The sequence below is a fragment of the Numenius arquata genome, chromosome Z (assembly GCF_964106895.1).
Source record: "Numenius arquata chromosome Z, bNumArq3.hap1.1, whole genome shotgun sequence".
Lineage (NCBI taxonomy): Eukaryota > Metazoa > Chordata > Aves > Charadriiformes > Scolopacidae > Numenius > Numenius arquata.
The window spans coordinates 27,592,997-27,610,052 of record NC_133616.1 but is presented as its reverse complement, the minus strand read 5'-3'; the positions used below and the strand labels follow the sequence as shown (position 1 = coordinate 27,610,052).

General features: G+C 41.0%; 1 protein-coding gene across 1 annotated transcript in view; it reads right to left on the bottom strand.

Annotated features, from left to right (window-relative positions):
* Positions 1–1,282: 1,282 nt before the first annotated feature.
* GLIS3 (GLIS family zinc finger 3) overlaps positions 1,283–17,056 on the bottom strand; it is a 164,932-nt gene continuing 149,158 nt past the window's right edge. The window contains exons 8-10 of the mRNA XM_074166499.1: positions 11,579–11,760; positions 2,633–2,815; positions 1,283–1,419 (exon numbers count right to left, since the gene is read on the bottom strand). Coding sequence (XP_074022600.1) covers positions 1,283–1,419; positions 2,633–2,815; positions 11,579–11,760 — 502 coding nt within the window. The remainder of the gene's footprint in view (positions 1,420–2,632; positions 2,816–11,578; positions 11,761–17,056) is intronic.

The window sequence follows — 17,056 nt, the reverse complement described above, 5'->3', positions numbered from 1 at the left end:
AACAAGGATCAATAACCTAAAAATTCAGTCTTACATAATGTAAGAGTTGCTCCCAAGATATATAGGATCACAGTGACAACACATTCCCACTGCAAAATACTGTCTTTAACTCATACCCTCGTAGCTTCCACAAAGGGTAACCAGATTTGCTTGCACCCTGGACTAAATTCAGGGACCAAAGCCTGACATTGAGTAAAAAAATCAAGACCATCAAACCAGTTCAGTTTTACATCACTAAATAACCAGAGGGAACAAGGCAAACTTAAGAGTAGCTCTTCTTCCTGAAAATGTGGCATGGAAATGAAAACTGTTAGGCCAACAAAAATTTAATTGAATCAGTACAGATTGCTTTTAAAGAAATCTGTAGAATTTAAGAAAGAATCTTTTCTACAGGGTATTCTAAACCTTCCTACAGAGTACCATAGCACATACAGCAATAAAGCTCTAAAATATAATTAAAAATCAACAGAAAATTAAAACATACTTATTCTTATCTAGCAGCTGTGCTTAATATAGATGAAGTCCATGTACTTTCTCATGTAGTGCATTCAACCCTTCTTATTCATTGCATAAAGCACTGGGTCAGAAGGAATATTGGAAAAACAGCAATGGCCATATTGTATGGCTTAAAATACAGAGGGAAGGAAAAGACAGCTAAACCAAGGCCTGTAAGAAATCCAGTACCAATGATCTTTGGCTCCAAAATGAAGCCGCACCAATGTCTCCAGTGGGTAGGGGTAGGACTTATGTCTAATTTCTCTCCCTTTTTGATGCTGGTGTGTGTTTAACTTTGGAAGCATCATATGCGAACAGGTTGTGCAAAGAGCTGTGCGCCTTTGAAATGTTTGTAGTATACTCTGGTTTTACTTCTATTCCTTTTCTTTTTTTAAAAATAAAGGAATTTTCTAAAGCTGTGTCTTCAGTAAGTCCACCCATTCGGCTTGAAAGGATTACAGCCAACAAGTACTTGTCTTAGTCTGTGAATTCCCTTTGAGAAATTAAAAAGAGAGAACAAAAAAAGCAAAGTTGCTGTGCCACAGATGAAAAGAAACGAAACAATTGCTAAAGTTTTGGCAAAGTTTGCTTGCTCCAAACATTCTGCTTCTCAGTTGACTGCTTGATGAATGCTTAGTGATTGCTTTTTTCCTCTCCATTATGTATGTATATCAACCCATATCCCCATACATACGTGGCAGTTTCATGGAGAGAAAAGTTTTGTAGAGAAATATCAGAAGGGCAAGATGAAATGGAATCAAGTTCTTGTAACTAGATTTATATTACTTTAGCTCTCAGTGTAGACAGAAGAAAGCTGGCTAGGACAACGTTCCACTGCATTTACTTGTAGGAAACTGCTATCCTCTGGCATGCTGCGAGCTGGATCACCAAAGATACTTGTGGATGCTGCTGGAAAGTCATAAACTGGAAAAAAATACAAAATTACTTAATTAATTAGGATAACTATATAATGGATAATGTCCTAATACTTATACAGATTACTGGAAATGGCTTTAAATCAAAAACACAAACAAAACAAGCCAACATACGTAAGAAATGAATAATAACATAACTTAGTGCTTACCAAGGGAGGAATTTCAGTTCTGTTAGAATCAAGTCTGAAGTGCAGCAGATTTCATCACAACTAGCAGTTGCCCATTTAATGGGTGCTAATATTGTGATAATTTAAAAAATAAGCTTCATGCTTGCTTATCGAATTTCATCATACCCAACACATGATAAGAGGCAATCAAATATTGTAGAGCTCATTTGCTGTAAAGCAAACACTGGCACAGAAATTACTAACTTCTACAAGCAATAGCAGTAAGAATGATAGTAGCTGTTTGCAGAAAAACTCCCAAAAACTTTTGGATTACATCTTTACATGCTGTGAGATGGCTCTTTGAAGTTACAGGTGCACTGGCTTTTTAACGCCCTACTGAGGGACCAAGACATAAAAGAGATTTCAAAGCACAATAAATGTTAAGTGAAATCATCCTGTGTGGAAGGACAACAAAAGACTTGGGCATCAATTGTGCTTAGACCCTAGGATTAGGCCCACTGTCTTGTGCTGATCCTCTAAACAGAGGTAACTTTCACACCCCCAGAGCAGCCTGCAGGCCCCTTATGTACTTCTCAGCTAGGCAGAGACTAAATCATGCATGAACAGGAAAGTGTGCACCCAGACAGTTCTTGTCATGGAAATGAAATAAATAAAATAAATGAAATTAAAGACTGAGAAAAATCAAACATGCATAAAGCAAAATCAGTGTTTTGAATAACTTCAGGTCCCTGCTACAATACTTACAGCAGAGTGGAGTGGCTATGCAGTTATCACACGGGGCTCAATGGGCTGTATTTCAAAGCAAATACATGAGCTAGTGACTCTCTGACCCTCAGAGGTTAGAACCTTGAGAAGTCCTCAACAGTCTGCAGTCTGCACACAGGCCAGTTGTTACTGTGACCCATGGTGACTGGGTCCCAATGCCAACACTCCACAAAGGTCTGAAAACCATCTCCTCTTTGTGAAGAGTCAAGTTTGTCATGACAGGTCCCGGTCACGTACAGAGCTCGAGAAGATATGTCAAAGCCCACAAACTGTACACAACCGTCCACAAAGTCCCCATCTGTCATTTACCTGTTATACCAGAATGAGCTGAAAAAGTTCGATGGAAAATACCAAGCCCTGCCTGGCCTGCTGATGTGGGAACCAGGCAGTCTTCAAAAGGAGGAACCATATTGCAAGAAACACCATGTTGTACATTCTTCTGAGTGTCACCATAATGTGGAGGGCAGAAAGTCTGAAGCTGCCCATAAAATCCTACAACAAGGAGAAGAAAGCGGTCAGTAAAACACCTGGACAAGAGACACGAGGGATATCATGTGGACCCATGGCTGGGAGAACAATAAAAACTGTGACTGCAGTAGCACCAGGATTTAAATTATTTTCTACCAGTAAAGCAACTTTGATATGAAGGTCCCTAAGACTTTCTCCTGTTGCTACTAATTCCACACACAATTTGCTTCATGGACATCCTGATTCCAGCATGACTTGTGAGAGGCACTGATTGGCCAGAAGCTGAAATTTTTCAGGAAATTTTGCCTTTTACTTTGCAGTCCTGTGCTCTGAACTGGCACTCTCCAGATTTCACACTGGGCCGCTGCCTGAAAAATCTAAGAAAATGCTTAATTCAAAATAAAGGAAGATTACCCAAGCAAGGCCTGAATAAAATCTGAGGGTCTGTCACTGATGCCAAGACAGTTGACTGATACTGGGGACATGCATAAGAGACTCAGAAGGGCTGTGAGCTGATAATCCATGGGGCCTGCTCATTGGTAGCAATGAGTCCACATGGAAGAGAACCGAGACTATTGTGTGACATGACATAAAAGATCCCCTCCAGGGTTTTTCTTCTTTTAGTTGCTTTCTGTTCCTTAGTGATATTTGAGAGAGGCATATAAGCACTAGGTAAATTCACAATGAAGTCCACGCTAAAATATATATTTATGTAATCGCACCCACGCTTCTTGGTAGAACAGAGATGTGTATGCAATCTAAGAGGCACAGACAGATGTTCTTCAGTAGTTTGGCGTGAAGATTCTTCTCATGGAAGCAAGGTCTTCTCTCCTTAAAAAATTGCTGCTAAGTCTAAGTTTTGAAGGCTTTTCTCAGTCTGAAGGATGGCTTTTCTAGGTAAAAGATTGGTATGCATTTATTTCTGTTTTCTATAATATGTTTTTAGAGTATATGTCAGAAATTAAACCATCATAAATTCAGTATTACAACATATACATATTTTTCTTTTAAGAAAGAATCAAGCTCCTCTCTGTCAGTGCTGTGGCTCCTTGCTCACACCACTCTCTTTCCATGTGTAAAGGAAAAAGGAAAAAGAAAGTGCATTACCTCTGAGGTGTTACATAGAAATTTTAGGCCTTGACTGTCCAAAAATAGGCCCAGGAGTGAATACAGTCTCTGAAGATTTTGTTAGCAAACAGTTTATTGCCTAAGGGCTGGTGTGTTATTCTCTTGATGAAGAATATGTTGTGGTAAGTCATACCAAAAAGCCACTGTCAGAAAAATGACCCCCTACCTCAGAAAGCATCTTAAGGAATTTCCTGTGTCTCAAATTTATTCCAGAGACAGTACTGTCAATAGAAGTAGCCGATGCACAGGGCTGTCCCCTCTGGACAGTCTAGTCAATCAACATCCATATGACAAAGTCCTTCCAGCTGAATTTCCTTTTATTTTAGAAAGATCAATAAAAAGAAACAACAACAAAATCTTCCCTAAACCCTTAAAACATCAACATCAGGAAAAAAGGGGAAAAGAGGGATTGAAAAACAGCTTTTAGTGCATCTTCCGTATACAAACTGTGTACTGCAGACGCTGCCTTACAATTCAAGAATGTAAATGACTCCCCTCTCCTTAGGCATCTGTTTATTGCCTTTTAGATACTATAAAAAGGAGGAAACCTTATTACCTGCAGTGATCATAAATGTTCACAGATTTGAATTCAAAGATCAGGGAATAAGGAATCCTAATCTGGGTAGTTGCAGGGACAGCCAGCTCAAGTTCATCCTTCCCTGTGTTCAGGAATTAGCCTCAATGCACCCACGCTGTGTAGTCAGGAAAACACATTTATACCAGACATTCAGCTTTCATGCCTGGGATCTACTAATGTCCATGAGCAATAACAAACCATGAGCAGTAAGCAAATCAGGATTAAAAGCTCATATACCTCCCTAAAAGTAATGGGATGTTCAGGTGAGCAACATATGACAAAAGGCCTTTGGGTGCCATTTAACAGTTCAGGAAGGATCAAGAAGATATCCCAGAGGATAGGAGATTATAAGCAGAGAAGACCCTTTTATGGGAAGCATGAAACATGGAATCACGGCCTATCGATATCTCACAGGGATATGTCTAAATATCTTGGCTATTATATAACACCTGGCCATAACTCTTGGCCTATTAATTCATTACTAGTAATTAGAAATGCCTCGCATGGGGCATCTAGTTTTGACTTATGAATAAAAAGTATTTTAAAAATAAAAATTTTATATTGGTGTAGTTCCACACCCCAACCCAGACAAACCCTTCAGCCTTCAATCCCTTAACAGGGATAGTCTATGCTTAGAAACATATTATGAACAAAAGGCACTTGGCAAGCTTTTTCTGGATCATGCCTAGGAGCAAGGCGTATTTCCATTTAATTTCCTATGGAAGTGTGCACATGGGACTGCTGTTTGCTACATCTGCACTGTTTACATACAGTTAATGCATTTCATAAATAATAGTGATGGAGAAAGAAGGATGCAGTGGAAAACATGCTGTATCACTTCATGTGATATAGCTGATTTTCTGCCAAGTGGGAAAAAGGTTGCATGATTTAGGAGTTTTACGATTCTAATTATTTTTCTTTTGAGACTCATTTCTGTGGTCTCCATGGGGAAACATACAAATGTTGGCATGCATAAGATATGCTGGAATTGAAACAGAAATCTCAATATTTAAAAGCTTCAGAATTGGCCAGGACTATGGACAGGAAAAGACAGGAAACTCACCTGGAAACTCAGAAAAGACCTTATGGGGGGAGGACTAGGTAACAACGATGAGTGGAACATAGGTTTTGCATTTTATTTAGTAGTCTTGCAAGACACTTGTGTGTACACACGAAATAAATGCCTAACTTACGTATACACAACAAGAGTTTAGATCAATCAAATAGTTACATGAAAGAACACTGAAACAATTGTCACTGTTATGTCTGAAAACCTGCATGAAAAAAAGAGTATTTAGACTTGATATAAAAGAAGGGGGGGGGGGGGGGGGGGAAGAAAAAATAAAAGAAAGAAAAATAAAAAGTATGGTTCCTCTTCCACAGAGGCACAACTTGCAGACTCTGTGCTCACTCTAGAGAGGCTGGTGAATCATAGATTTCATTGTCTTTCGCAGGGGCCGCAGGCAGTTTGCAGACCTAGCTGTAAGTTGATGGTTTCAATCTTTTTTTTCTTTTAAAGTTTAACTGCAACAAAGCTGAGTCATGCTGCAAAGCATGTTAGGAATTTACAACCCATCAGTCCTTAAATGTTCAGTCCTGACATTTAAGAATCAACTGTAGTAAAATAAAATAAAATGAAAGAAAAAACAATAGCTATGCAAAACTTACTTAGAAGCTGCATAGCTACTGACAGTTTTTGCCTCCTTTAAAAATGCTTTTAAAATCAATTTTTCTCTCAACCAGCAACAGGACACACTGTGCAAATTTACTGTTGAGTACCAGAAACAACCATTTCAATCTATAGTGGTCTGAGCCAGCTGGCAAGACCCTTCAAGACACTCTCTGAAATGTCCTTTCATATTGCTCTGTGCTCATTCTCTATTTGTGCCTTTCTCACAGCATTCTGTTCCTGATGCAGAACAATCTGGCAGTAAGTTTGACTATTGCTAGCTGAAGTCTGGCAGAAAAACTACTTACCTTGAGGTTGAGCTATTGTGAGTCACATCCTCTGTGTTTGCTCATTCCCTTCTTAAGCAAAAGAATATTGTCTAGCAAAGTCTTACAAGCTTTGACCCATTGGTACATTAACATACTGCAGAAAGAACCAGGGAAGTGCACAAAGCACTTTCATTAACCGATAAACTTCCAAATAATTTTTTAAGATGGAAATGAGCACAAAAAAATAATTCAACTTTACCAGATACATGTTCTTTTCATAATTCAGTGTCTTAAATACCCATCTTATAAAATGGAGAGCCATACACAGGAAAGAACAGACCAGAGCATACATTGTTCTTGCCCCTCAGTTATTTAGCACTATTCTAAATGTCTCTGTCCACAGCTACAATGAATTAGGTCCCCATGTAGAGGTCTTTGAACTGGAGCCCAAACACGATACAGCAAAATCTCCTAACTTGGTATCAGGAGTTCATCTCTTTATTCACATGGTGCCGTGCCCAAGATGGTCCGCACTACTGCTGAACGTAGGACAACATGAAACTATATGCAGTTCAGGCCCTAGACCCTGACCATAGCTGGCCCCTCGTTTGAGATTATCTGTTAGAGAACTGTCGGTAGCATCAGTTTTCTGTGTTTTCATGCAGCACTAGAAAAATAAAAAAGGCAACTGAACATCTCTTCTCAGGACTGTAACTCTGGATTGCATCAGTTGCTCTCTTATTAAACTATTTAAAACACAGCCACCCACAAGGTTATTTCAATTGTCTTTGAATCAGTACACTATAGACAAGATCCGTGACGTCAAGATACAGAATAAACAGTTATTTTTCTGGTATGATAGCATTATTTTCTAAAGAAAGTGAAATATTTTTATATACAACTAAACAGCTGAATAGTGCAAGGATCTCTTCTGAAAGAAAGAAGCTCTCATTCTTTATCACATACAGAGTCTCATCCTGAGAGATGCTGAGCATCTGAAAATCCCAGGTACACAGCCCATCTCAAATTCACAGCTGAAATCGTGGTCCACATAAGTTTGTGACAGATCCCATTGAACTAATGTGGACAGAGATTTCATTACAGTTATGTAATAAATGACTGCCACAGTTATCATTTCCATAGGTAGGAGGTTTCTGATAGACAGTTTTTTCCTCCTTGTTCAGCTCTCTCCCTGGCACCACAAAGAGAGAATATTTTCCCAAGAAAATCGTTGTAACTGCCATTAAGAAATAAACATCATGGGTGAGTAGTCTTTACTGCTAGGGTATGTAAAAATTTCAGCTGTCTTTGGCCTGAACTACTTCAAAATAATGTTCCTCTGCAGTTTATTTCTACAGTGTCCCCTGGTGAATTTCATGAACATCAAGTAATCATTTGGTACCATCTGAGTGTGAAGAACAAAAGGAAAAGAAAGAGTAAGACAGAGATATGAATTACTGCCAGATGGACTTGCACATGTGAAAAACCCAAAATGTTTCTGTTTATTTAAATCTGATTATTTTTAAATAAAAGATAACTGTTACTGGTAGAGTTGCCTTTATAGATACATTAGTATAGCTAACTCACATCAGCTAACAATTTTTTTAAATAAATGACAATTTTTTTTTTTACTGAACATTTTGCATTACTTTTTTACTTCTTCCATTACTCAGCCAGCATTGGTCATCAGATTAACACACAAACACAAATGACATGAGCTACAGGCACAATTTTAAAGAACAGCCAGATTTTTAGTGCGAAGAAGTTCACAGTATCAGAAGCATTCGAAATCATGTCAGCTATGTCCATGCCCAAAGGATCTTTACCTCACTATGCAAGTGAGAAGCTTGCTCACTGTGAAGGAGGAGTTTCTATTGCTGTTATTTTCTTTCCCACCTCATGCATCTTTTCTGACGTCTCAGAGTAATACCTTATTCTTGCAGCAGCCTGCATGCTGCAAATGCCTGTGTCTTCAGGTACCTCTGCTGAGATCCCTGTAGTTGTTCTTGGCTCAAAAGACTCACCAGTACAATATTGGTCCTGGGCTAATTGCTGCAGATTTCCAGGATGTGTACTGTCTTCTACTCTGTCTACAAAGACATAGTACAATGGCATACAATGGTGTTGAGACAATGGGAAGTCATCACTCCAGTTTCCAGTACAGGATAATTTCAGATTTACTACCCGTGGTAATCCAATAAAAGATACTACAGTCCAATGAAAGGAAAAGAAGAGCTTCACTTCTGTAGCTGAGTGAGTCCTCTAACATCAGTGCTTCCAAACATCCCATGCAGCAAAGGAAATTGTGAATTTCACAAGAGGAATAAAAGGGAATATTTACTATCTAATACTAACCAAGGCATCTTTGTCATTCCTGTGTATCTGATGCTGAAAATCACTCAGAAAAAATAATGAAATCTGAACTGTAGATAACGTTCTTCCAAGAAAAAGCAGTTTCACAATACAAGTGGCTATTAAATATAAGAGGCTTGTCAGCCTTGGATCTCCTACATAATTTCTTTCTAAAGGATAGTGCTCTGAGATCTCCATGAGCTTTTAAGATGCTCGAGCTTTCAGTAAGAGAGTCTGTTTAGAACCTGTTTTCTTCAAAAAGCTTACAGGCAATGAAACTCTCTTCCTCAGTGCAGCCAGTTTAAATGGAGTTGACAAGTTTAAAACCACACATTGAAACAAAAATGTCACCATTGTTTGGTAGCGGACTGAGCTGAAGTGGCTACAGCTACAGTACTTTAAATCATGAAAAGGCAGGTTATGAACTACAGAAGACAGAAACTAACAGAGCTTCTTATATATACCATATAGTCCAGGCTGGTGATATAACTCCATGGTGTTTTTCTACATTATAATGATGTGACCAAGAAAGACGGCCATCTTCATATTGCTACTGGGAAAACATGACCATGAACTCTTGAAACATTTGCTTTTGAGAGGGAGAGTTTAGGCAAGCCTTTGAGGCACACAGCACAAACAAAGCTTTCAGTGTGGCACATAGGAGTGAGATAGCTGTGCTTAAGTTGGAGGGAATACATTCTGACAAAACACCTCTTATAGTGACAATAGGTTACTTAATCTTTGAAAGAACATTTAATACCCAAATGTGGCTATTGTATTGAAATGTATTATATCTTTCAATACTAAAAAAAAAATATAAAATAATAGATTAGAGTTCAGTCCACATTGTCTTCCTACCGGTTTTAAGTGCAGAGATCTTTAAAATTGCAAGTTTGAGTTGCTATCTATGCATATATAATTCCTGTCAGTAATGTCTATTTTCAACATAGGTTTTCCTAGGACTGGGAAGCAAACACAGTAATGATAAGGTGGGACTAAGTAAGATATAGGTTTAAGCTCCAAGCCCTTGAGGTTATCCATTTTTTGACCCACTCAGAAGGTAGTATGAAGCTCTATCTTAAATTTGGATGTGGAATGGGGCTTCAGCCTGTATGTGACATTCACCCCGATAAGGGTCTGTACTGGGCCTTCTTCTTATAATGGTTTTAATGACCCATGTCTTTTGTCCTTTTAAATCCTTTTTGGACTGTAGGAAGAGGAGATGGGAACACAGTAGTATCGCTCTGGCATGCCCCAGAGAGAAGATGCCCAAGCAGATAACAGAGCTAGCTGCACCAGCCAGTGCAAGTCCTGTGTGGAGCAGCACCTAATTTGAGATGATCTGTGAGCTTCTAGGAAGCAGGATTCTTTGGAAACTGTTTAACTTTTGAGCAACTAGTTGTGATCCTGGCTTCTACAATTACTGAAGCTCCCATGACCATGGGAGGAAGAGGGTGATAAAACCATCTATGCACTCAGAGACAATTTTTCTTCCTTTTCTTCCAATCTTTCTGGAAGATGAGTTCTTGCCAAATATTCAGCAAAAAAGGGAACGGAATAAAATGTATTGTACTGTGGAAATAGGAAGGCTAATCTGATACGTTCATGCCCCATATGCTAAGAGTTTATTTGGCCTGCTCTGGCATGTCTTCGCATACGTCATATAACAATGAACAGTATATTAATAAATTTCATCCTGTGCTCAGTTGGCCCTAGATTATTAGTGAAACTTTGATCAGAGAATAGAAAAAGCCAACAATAACATCCATTGGTAAATTTCATGGTCTTCTAGTACCAATCAGTGCTGTACAGGATTACCAGTTCCTTGAAGAAAAGCACCTGGTTCAGATCCTGCTCGTGTGCAGTCTAGTACCATAAGAAGAAGAAAACAGGACTGGAACCTTCCTTTCTCCCCTTCACACTCATGAACTCTGGGAGATGCCTCACTGTCCTGTCTCATCCCTCTGCCTAGAGAGACTGCTTCCATCAGTGGAAGAAAATAAAAGAAACCTTGTTTTTCTCAAGATGTTTCCTATGATATCTACTGTGATAATTCTCAGGAAGCCTAGTCAAAAAGCAGAATCCCAAGGCCTATAAAAGTCCAGTGTGCTATGTACCTTGTGTACATAAATATGGCAAACTATATACTTAAACCATTGAGAGGTAACAGCATTAGTGCTGTCAACACATTTCTGAAATGCTAAGGTAAATACCATCCAGACTCCATACCAGCTAGAAAAAAACAAACAAACAACCCAACATTCTTTTCAGCTGCTCTAATTTTCTTCTTGGCTACAGAAGCTTACATTTGATTGAACAAAGAGGGAGACGGAAATCTTGTAGAAGCTCTTTTACACAGCATGAGTGGGAATACAGCTGTAACAGACATGTATGCTAACGAAAGAAGAGGTCTCCACCACCCCATGAGTACAAGGGAGAAAAATAGTTCACCTCTTGAAAACCTGGTATGACTTTATGTGTAAAGTGAGGAGGCATTAGAAGATTAACATTAGAAAATTCCGAGAAGAGGCCATCACATAATTATTTGCAGTTCTATTTCAACAACAGCTCTGAAAATTGGTCTGAAGAAAAACACATAACTCCATAGTATGATGAATAACAATTAGCTAAGCTAAGAATTTTAAGGAATTCTGAAGGGAGGGATCTGAAGGCTATTTCCCAGAATCTTTCAAAAGGAAAGGTGCCTTAAAAATACTCTTGAAGCACATAATTTGAAGCCAAGCAGCACTGACAAACAACTAACAAGAGTGATTAAGAATCTTCCTCCTTACCTTGGATGTGGAGGCTATTTGGTTGAAAAGATGGGTTTGTTGTGGGCTGGTATGTCTTTAGAGGCATTCCTGCAGGCTGCTGAAGGTGGGGAGGTTGTGGAGTCTGTCTCTGCATCATGTGATGTGGAACTGAAATTCTCTGAGGGCTGATGTAGTGAGGAGAAGGAGCCGGAGCCACAAACCTAGGAGTTCAGAAACACAAAGCTGTACAATCCCCAATAGATAAGAGCTAAAGAATGCTTCTACATTACTTAGATCACTATAATGTTTAGCAGTTTGCATAGGTACAGACTTCTGAAAGAACAGCGTGCAGCCCAGATACAGGGAGGATATACTTTCAAACGGCAACATATCATTAATCACATATCAAAATATGCATGATTAACAAGTGGCTCAGAAACTGGTGCCACCAACAAAATTTTGGGTTTTTTAATCTTGGGGAACTTTATACAGCACCAGGTCTCCTAGCAACGGATGGAATACATCTTTCTCAGAGGGGGAAAAAGATACTGGCATGTGAGTTGGCAGGGCTTGTTGAAAGGGCTTTAAACTAGGCTCGAAGGGGGAAGGGGTTAAACACAAGTCCAGCAGAAATAAGCCTAAAGAGAGCCTTCAGCCTGCCATCTCACTTGAAGTGGGAGATGCTGTAAATACTGTAACAAAGGCATGGTCTTGCAGAGAGGGACCGAGATCCCCTGAGACAATAGGGGACAGAAGTGTATTTGGCACAAAACATGTCGGGAGATCAGTGGAGTGCCCCTCTAAGAAGGAGACACAGCCAGCAGACCGACTAAAGTGTCTCTACACCAACGCACGCAGCATGGGAAACAAACAGGATGAGTTGGAAGCCATCCTGCTACAGGAAAGCTACGACATAATAGCAATTACGGAAACTTGGTGGGACGAGTCCTACGACTGGAGTGTGGCCATTGATGGCTACAAACTATTCCGAAGGGACAGGAGAGGAAGAAGGGGTGGAGGTGTTGCCCTCTATGTGAAGAAATGGCTAGAGTGTGAAGAGTTGTTGCTAAAGAATAGCCATGAGCAGGTAGAAAGCATGTGGGTAGGAATTAGAGATCGGGACAACAAAGGGAACCTTGTGGTAGGAGTCTACTACAGGCCTCCTGACCAGGCAGAGCCTGTCGACGATGCCTTCTTACTCCAGCTGGAAGAGGCATCACGATCACAGGCTCTCATCCTGCTGGGTGACTTTAACCACCCTGACATCTGTTGGAAAAGCAACACGGCTGGCTGCAGGCACTCCAGGAAACTTCTAGAGTGCCTAGACAACAACTTCTTGAGACAAGAAATCACCAGCCCTACTCGAGGAGATGCATTGTTGGACTTGTTGGTCACAAATGCAAGTGAGGCCATCAGGGATATCAAAGTTGAAGGCAGTCTGGGCTGCAGTGATCATGCTCTAGTGCAGTTCACTCTCTTAAGAAGTTTGAAGCCCAAGAGGAACACCATCAGGACGCTAAATTTTAAGAAAGCGAACTTCCAACTCTTCAAGGAGTTAGTAAATAGGACCCCATGGGAAACTGCCCTTAGGGACAAGGGAGCAGAACAAAGCTGGCAGATCTTTAAGGATGCTCTCCATAGACCACAAAAGATCTCAATCCCAACATGTAGGAAATTGGGTAAGGAAGGCAAGAAACCACCATGGTTGAGCTGGGACCTGCTGGTCAAACTAAGGGGTAAGATGGGGCTACACAGGAAATGGAAGAAGGGACAGGCAACCTGGGAAGAATATAGGGATGTTGCCCGGCTGTGTAGGGATGAGGTCAGGGAGGCCAAGGCACAGCTAGAATTGGACTTGGCAAGGGACATAAAGAAAAACAAGAAAGGCTTCTACAGGTACATTAACCAGAAAAGGAAGGTTAAAGAAAATGTACCCCCCCTAATGAGCAGCAGTGGGGAACTTGTATCAATGGAGGAAGAGAAGGCAGAAGTTCTCAATAATTTTTTTGCCTCAGTCTTCACTGGCAACCCCTCTCCTCCTAGCTCTTGTATTGATGGCCCACAAGTTGAGGATCCAGGTGACAAAGTCCATCCCACTATAACTGAAGGCATGGTACGTGATCACCTAAGAAATCTAAAGATATACAAGTCCATGGGACCTGATGAAATCCATCCCAGAGTCCTGAAGGAACTGGCTGATGAAGTTGCAAAACCACTTTCCGTGATATTTGAAAAGTCATGGCAGTCAGGTGAAGTCCCTGCAGACTGGAAGAAAGGAAACATCACACCCATTTTTAAAAAGGGAAGAAAGGAGGACCCTGGGAACTACCGACCTGTCAGCCTCACCTCTGTGCCTGGGAAGATCATGGAACAGATCCTTCTGGATGCCATGCTTGGGCACATGGAGGACAGGGGGATGATTCAGGACAGCCAACATGGCTTTACTAGGGGCAAGTCCTGCCTGACTAACCTAGTGGCCTTCTATGATGAAGTGACTAGGTCAGTAGACAAAGGGCGACCTATGGATGTAATCTATCTGGACTTCTGTAAGGCCTTTGACACAGTTCCTCACAACATTCTACTTGCCAAATTGGGGGGATACGGATTTGATGGGTGGACAGTTCGGTGGATAAGGAATTGGCTGAATGGTCGCACCCAGAGGGTGGTACTCAATGGCTTTAAGTCCAGATGGAGAGCAGTGACTAGTGGTGTCCCTCAAGGGTCCGTCCTGGGACCAGTAATGTTTAACATTTTTATCAAAGACATAGACAGAGGGATTGAGAGCACCATCAGCAAGTTTGCAGATGACACCAAGCTGTGTGGTGTTGTCGATACACCAGAGGGACAGGATGTCATTCAGAGGGACCTGGACAGGCTGGAGAGGTGGGCCCAGATGAACCTCATGAGGTTCAACAAAAGCAAGTGCAGGATTCTGCACCTGGGAAGAAACAATCCTCAGTATAAATACAGACTGGGGGATGAGGTATTAGAAAGCAGCCCTAAGGAAAGGGACTTGGGGGTGCTGATTGACGAGAAGCTGGACATGAGCAGGCAATGTGCTCTCGCAGCCCAAAAGGCTAATCACATCCTGGGCTGCATCAAGATAAGTGTTGCCAGCAGATCCAGAGAGGTGATTCTGCCACTTTACTCTGCTCTGGTGAGACCTCACCTGGAGTACTGTGTGCAGGTCTGGAGCCCTCAATATAGAAAGGACATGGACCTGATGGAGCGGGTCCAGAGGAGGGCCACCAAAATGATCAGGGGGCTGGAGCACCTCTCCTATGAGGACAGACTGAGGGAGCTGGGGTTGTTTAGCTTGGAGAAAAGGAGGCTCCGGGGAGACCTCATATCAGCCTTCCAGTACCTGAGGGGGGCCTACAGGAAGGCTGGGGAGGGTCTGTTTACAAAGGCCTGCAGCGACAGGACGAGGGGCAATGGTTTTAAGCTGGAGAAGGGGAGATTTAGATTGGATATTAGGAAAAAATTCTTTACCATGAGGGTGGTGGAACACTGGAACAGGTTGCCCAGGGAGGTGGTAGAGGCCCCTTCCCTTGAGATATTCAAGGTGAAGCTCGATGAGGCCCTGGGCAACCTGGTCTAGTTGGGGATGTCCCTGCTGACTGCGGGGAGGTCGGACTAGATGACCTTTGGAGGTCCCTTCCGGCCTGGACCAATCTATGAATCTATGAATCTATGAATTTGACAACTGGGAAATTAAAAGGTTGAATTCCACCCTTATCATGGAAAACTCCTTTTAACTTCTGTGGGTGGGTTTAAGTCTTAATGGGAGGAGACACCTCATGGGGGACCCAATTTCTGAGGCATTGACAGCTGTCTTATTGTAAGGCCTTGTATCAGCTGTATCTGTCAATAAATAGCTGTCCTTTCTCACCGGAAGTGAACGGTCAGTTCTGGTCATTGGACACTGAGCTCAGAGTTAGATATTATGTTCAGGTTCAGGCTGTAGAAATCTTTGTATGTTACGTAGAGCTATTTGAAAATTAACAATCTGAAGTCAACATAATGTGTATAAAAGCAAGTGTTAAATCACTTCCAGTTGAGCAGAGTCTGACCACATCAAAATGTTGATCCGGACTCAAAGTATAAAATTAGAAGCCTGGCAAAGGAGAAGAACCATTCAGACTGAACCTGGTAGTGCAGCTGCCACAGAGGCTCATCGCTTCAGTGGTATGTTTTGCACAGCTCTGTCACTGCTGGCACTACAAGGATACACAATACTTTGAGAATTTTACAGACTTTGTAAGTTTAACTTTTTTCTACATTTCCTTAAAATTGCATGCCCCAAAGTACATTACAAATAGGTGCTACAGTCATTTTTGCAGATGGAAAGCTAAGGTTATAAGAGCTCTTGTCTGTGTGCCCGATGACCAAACTACCCACTAGACCAATGTAAAGAATTAGTAAATGAATTATTTAGTAAATGAAAGATCAGCCTGTGTTCAGGAATGGCTCAGGGCCACTTTCTCATCCATGAGAGGAGAACCAGGAAGGCCAACAAAAAAAGCCAGGATGCTTCTGCAAAAGGGTGAGTGAAAACTGATGTGATATTCCTCTCATGGATCAGCCTCTCTCTCCACCCCTAAAAGCAAGCTGCAAGTCTGTGCTGAGCAAGAGCACCCACCTCTCTCTCACCTACTGTGCTCACTAGCTGCTGCTAGGAGGGATTAGTGCTTGGAGTTAACACAGTCTGCCAGGATCCTAAAGCATGGATCTGGTTGCTGTTCTCCTGAGACTGGACCTCAGTACACTAGATGACTTTTTTTTAACCTACCAATAAAGAATGTTTTTCCTGCAGAAACGTAAGGAAGCTGCAGTTTCACCCTGAATACAATAGAAAGTGCAACTGTGGTAGTGGCACTACAAAACACCTCTAGACAGGGTCATTATGCAGCTTATAACTGCATTTAAAGGCAAGACACCTGAGATCTTTCATGTTGCAGCTCAGAACAGTATCTGCCACACATTATCCATGTGATTTTGATTTAATTTGAAATCTATTCACTACAGTTCTGGTAGATCCATAATTTACATTTGGAGTCTAGCAAGTGTCAAGATGAACTTTGGATGATTTACTTACTGCCTATTCAGTTTTCTTTGAGAATCACATTTTTAGGCATATTAGATAGGGTTTGGATGGTCTTTGTGCCAATGTGATATTAACTTCATAAACACATATATTACTTCAACTGTGCTATATAGATGGAGGAAATAAAGATGTCACTACTGAGTCATTGAGTCCTTAATGTGTCAAATATTTCATTGTTCCAGACAACTGATGCAGTGTAGATTTAAAGACATACAGGGAGGAAGAGAATAAAGCATGCATTTCACAATAATACTAGAGAATACTTTTTTAAAAAAGATAAATTAGTAGCTACATTGTAATAAAAAAATCAGAGTGTTTTTAAAAGTGCTACAACTACCTGGTTATATGTCCTGAGTAAGGACTGGAGCTAGTTTTTGTATAGTGCTCACACAGAAAGACTGCTTTTGCTG